General features: G+C 39.2%; 1 protein-coding gene across 1 annotated transcript; it reads left to right on the forward strand.

Annotated features, from left to right (window-relative positions):
- Positions 1-687: 687 nt before the first annotated feature.
- Positions 688-4,058, forward strand: LOC145718503 (protein LZIC-like; the record flags this gene model as incomplete). The annotated part of the gene is made up of 2 exons (XM_081810005.1): positions 688-901; positions 2,807-4,058. Coding segments are annotated over 2 exons (328 nt in total), but the record flags the coding sequence as incomplete, so codon positions are not given.
- Between the last annotated feature and the right edge of the window lie 356 nt (positions 4,059-4,414).

Consider the following 4,414-nt stretch of genomic DNA (forward strand, 5'->3'; position numbering starts at 1 on the left):
TGTACCTCTGAAAAAATAATACATTATATGTTAAGAAAAAAAAAAAAGAAGAAGGTAGCAGGAGGGGAAGAATGAAGGGGGGGAAATCGGAGGGGTAGATGAACCATGAGAGACGATGGACTCTGAAAAACAAACAGAGTTCTAGAGCGGAGGGGGGTGGGAGGATGGGTTAGCCTGGTGATGGGTATTGAGGAGGGCACATTCTGCATGGAGCACTGGGTGTTATGCACAAACAATGAATCATGGAACACTACATCTAAAACTAATGATGTAATGTATGGGGATTAACATAAGAATAAAAAAATTAAAAAAAAAAGTAGCATCTATTTTGTCAAGTACCTATTGTTTGTCAAGGACTTTCTGTAGTTCATGTAATGTTCATAGCAACCCTATAAGGTAGGTACTATCATTATCTGTGGCTTGTAGATCAAGAAACTGAGGCTTGGCTGTGTTAAGTATCTTGCCCATGGTTATGAATTGATTCATAGACTGCTTAAAAGGAAGTTATAATATGGTTTGTTAAGTGTGCCTCATTTTGGTAAAAGAAAAATGTTTAATTATCAAGGTAACCACATTGCAGGAAAACGCCCATATTACTAACATCTGAACACATCTATTGTTAGCATTTTGTCATTTCCTTTCAGCCTTGTCCCCCCAGATATTTTTTGTAAATATATGTATCTGAAGTCTTAGAGTACAAATATTAAGATTGCTTTTTTCATTTGGAACCTTGTGTTTTTCTATATTATGTTCACTGTACTTCAGAGAGGAACTTGATACAGATGAATATGAAGAAACCAAAAAGGAAACTCTGGAGCAACTAAGTGAATTTAATGATTCACTGAAGAAAATTATGTCTGGAAATATGACTTTGGTAGATGAGCTAAGTGGAATGCAACTGGTAAGCATAATTTACATACACTGGTGACACAGCTGGTTTTTCTCTCTTTTTTTATAAGTATATTTAAGATAGAAAAGAAACCCTGTCCCAGGCAGCCAGCATTCATTGTACAAGTTCCCTCTTTGGAAAATGGTGTATGGGTGTTCAGTTCTGTGTCTGGTGAATATGAACAGACCGTAAATCTCCCTGTGATCTGTGGTAGCTGCGAGGCAGCTCTGGAACGTGAAGAGCTGTTTGGTTTGAACCGTGAAGAAAACTGTGTTTTGAGTTTAGCTGAGATTAAAGAAAAGTTCATCAAGTGACTGTTAATGTACACGTGGTTATTAAAATAACTATGAAATTAAAAAAAAAAAAAAAGATACCCTGTTTGGGGGTTTGACTTCTAGATGAGTGTCTACTTATGGATAAAGCAGCATAAGCTTCCAGATCTTCATTTAGTTATGTATTTGGCTCCAGTGACATGCACAGAAATAGCAAATGGAAACTAAATTTTTTTTTTTAATTTAAATTTTAGGTAGTTAACATACAGTGCAATGTTGGTTTCTGGAGTGAAATTCAGTGATTCATCACTTACATACAATACCCAGTGCTCATCCCAACAAGTGCCCTCCTTAATGCCCATCATCCGTCTAGCCCATCCCCCACCCACCTCCCTCCATCAACCCTCAGTTTGTTCTTTATCGTTAAGAATCTCTTATGGATCATTTCCCTCTCTCCTTTTTTTCTTTCCCCCTTCCCATATATTCCTCTGTTTTCTTTCTTAAATTCCACATATGAGTGAGATCATATGGTATTTGTCTTTCTCTGACTGACTTATTTCACTTAGCATAATACACTCTAGCTCCGTCCACATCATGGCAGATGGTAAGATTTCATTCTTTTTCATGGCTGAGTAGTATTCCATTGTGGGGGGTGTGTGTACACACACCACCCACATCCTTTTTTTCCATCCATCAGTCAGTGGATATTTGGGCTCTTTCCATAGTTTGGCTGTTGTTGCTAATGCTGCTATAAACATCGGGGTGCATGTATCCCTTCGAATCTGTATTTTTGTGTCCTTTGGGTACATACCTAGTAGTTGCAATTGCTGGATCGTAGGGTAGTTCTATTTTTAACATTTTGAGGAACCTCCATACTGTTCTCCAGAGTCGCTGCACCAGTTTGCATTCCTACCAACAGTGCAAGAGGGTTCCCCTTTCTCCACATCCCTATCAACATCTGTTGTTTCTTTTTTTTTTAAAGATTTTATTTATTTGTCAGAGACAGAGAGAGCACAAGCAGGAGGAGTGGCAGGCCGAGGGAGAAGCAGGCTCCATGCGGAACTCGATCCCAGGACCCTGGGATCATGACCTGAGCCGAAGGCAGATGCTCAACGACTGAGCCACCCAGGCGTCCCCAACATCTGTTGTTTCTTGTGTTGTTAATTTTAGCCATTCTGACAGGTGTGAGATGGTATCTCATCATGGTTTTGATTTGTATTTCCCTGATGATGAGTGATGTTGAGCATCTTTTCATGTGTCTGTTAGCCATCTGGATGTCTTCTTTGGAATAGTGTCTATTCATGTCTTCTGCCCATTTCTTAACTGGGTTATTTGTTTTTTGGGTGTTGAATTTGTTAAGTTCTTAGTAGATTTTGGATACTAACCCTAATCAGATATATCGTTTGCAAGTATCTTCTCCCATTCTTTAGGCTGCCTTTTACTTTTATTGATTGTTTCCTTTGCTGTGCAGCTTTTTATCTTGATGAAGTCCCAGTAGTTCATTTTTGCTTTTGTGGAAACTAAAATTATAACAGTGTTTGACGAACAAGGAAGACCTATTTGTAAATGAAGACTCATCAGTCAGTTATTGTAATATTTGATTCATTGGAATATTTTGCTCAGTTTTTACCTTCTTGTATTCTAGGCTATCCAGGCAGCTATCAGCCAGGCCTTTAAAACCCCAGAGGTCATCAGGTTATTTGCAAAGAAACAACCAGGTCAGCTTCGGACAAGGTTAGCAGAGGTAAAGTTTCTTTAAATTGATTTATTTGCTGTGTGTATTTGTTTTCTTAGCTCCAGAATTTCATTATGTTATTCTGAAATTTAAAAATTGGTCGCTGAGAATGTATAACACCACCAAGAGTGAACCCTAATGATGTATAGACTATGGAATTGGGGGATTATGATGTGTCAGGGTAGGTTCACCTGTTGTAACAAATGAACCATTCTGGTGGGGCATATTTATGATGGGGAGGCTGTGCATGAGTGGAGGTGAGGGGTATATGGGAAATCTTTGTACCTTTCACACAATTTACTGTGAACCTAAAACTGTTCTGAAAAATAGTCTGTTAGGAAAAAAATTGATCAGTTGATTTTTTTTTTTAAGATTTCATTTATTTGAGAGAGAGAGAAGAAGTGGGGGGTGGGGAGAGGGAGCAGACTCCCCAGTGAGCAGGGAGCCTGATGCAGGGCTTGATCCCAGGACCATGAGACCATGACCTGAGCCGAAGGCAGACGCTTAACCGACTGAGCCACCCAGGTGCCCCTGATTTTTTTTTTAAGATTTATTTATTTATTTTAGAGAGAATGTGGGGAGGGGGAGAGGGAGAGAGAAACTTCAGCAGACTCCTCACTGAACTTGGAGCCCAACACGGGGCTTGATCCCACAACCCTCAGATCATGATCTGAGCTAAAACCAAGAGTCAGACCCTTAACTGACTGTGCCATACGGGGGCCCCTGATCAGTTGATTTTAGAGCCACAACCCATAGTTTTCTGACAAAATTAGTCTTTTGAGCAATTATTATTGATAACGAATATGGAGGTTTAAACAGCATATGACAGTTTATACTGCTACTAACTGTTTCTACTTGGACCCTACCTTTAAGGTTTTACCATATACTTCTGGAGCCCTGAGTTGAAATTCCATCTAGAATCCATTAGCAGCATTGCTCTCTGCACATGTGGCCTTTGTCATCTAAGAATTTCAAACATCTCTATAAACATGGTACTTGAGAAAGTCTGTTTATAGGCTTGAATATAATTAAGACATTAACAGGTTATTTGCAACCACTGGTAATTCAGTAGCATAGTGGTTAAGAGCATGAATGTGGGTCAGACTGGCAGGATTTTTATCCCTGCTCTACTGTGAAGGTAGCTGACCTTGGGGAAGTTATTTTTTTTTTTTAAGTTTTTATTTATTTATTTGACAGAGAGAGACCGTGAGAGAGGGAACACAAGCAGGGGGAGTGGGAGAGGGAGAAGCAGGCTTCCCACCACTGAGCAGGGAGCCCAATGTGGGGCTCAATCCCAGGATCCTGGCATCATGACCTGAGCCGAAGGCAGATGCTTAACGACTGACCCACCCAGGTGCCCCTTGGGAAGTTATTTTTAAATTGTTTTAACACAATTAATAATCTTTTTAACAAATATTATTATTGAAGTTGGATAAGTTATCTTATTCAACTTCTTTGTGCCTCAGTTCCCCATCTATAAAAAGAAAAAATATTTATTTATTTATTTATTTATTTATT

The sequence above is a fragment of the Leptonychotes weddellii genome, unplaced genomic scaffold (assembly GCF_054177405.1).
Source record: "Leptonychotes weddellii isolate Sample4059 unplaced genomic scaffold, ASM5417740v2 HiC_scaffold_16688, whole genome shotgun sequence".
Taxonomy (NCBI): Eukaryota; Metazoa; Chordata; class Mammalia; order Carnivora; family Phocidae; genus Leptonychotes; species Leptonychotes weddellii.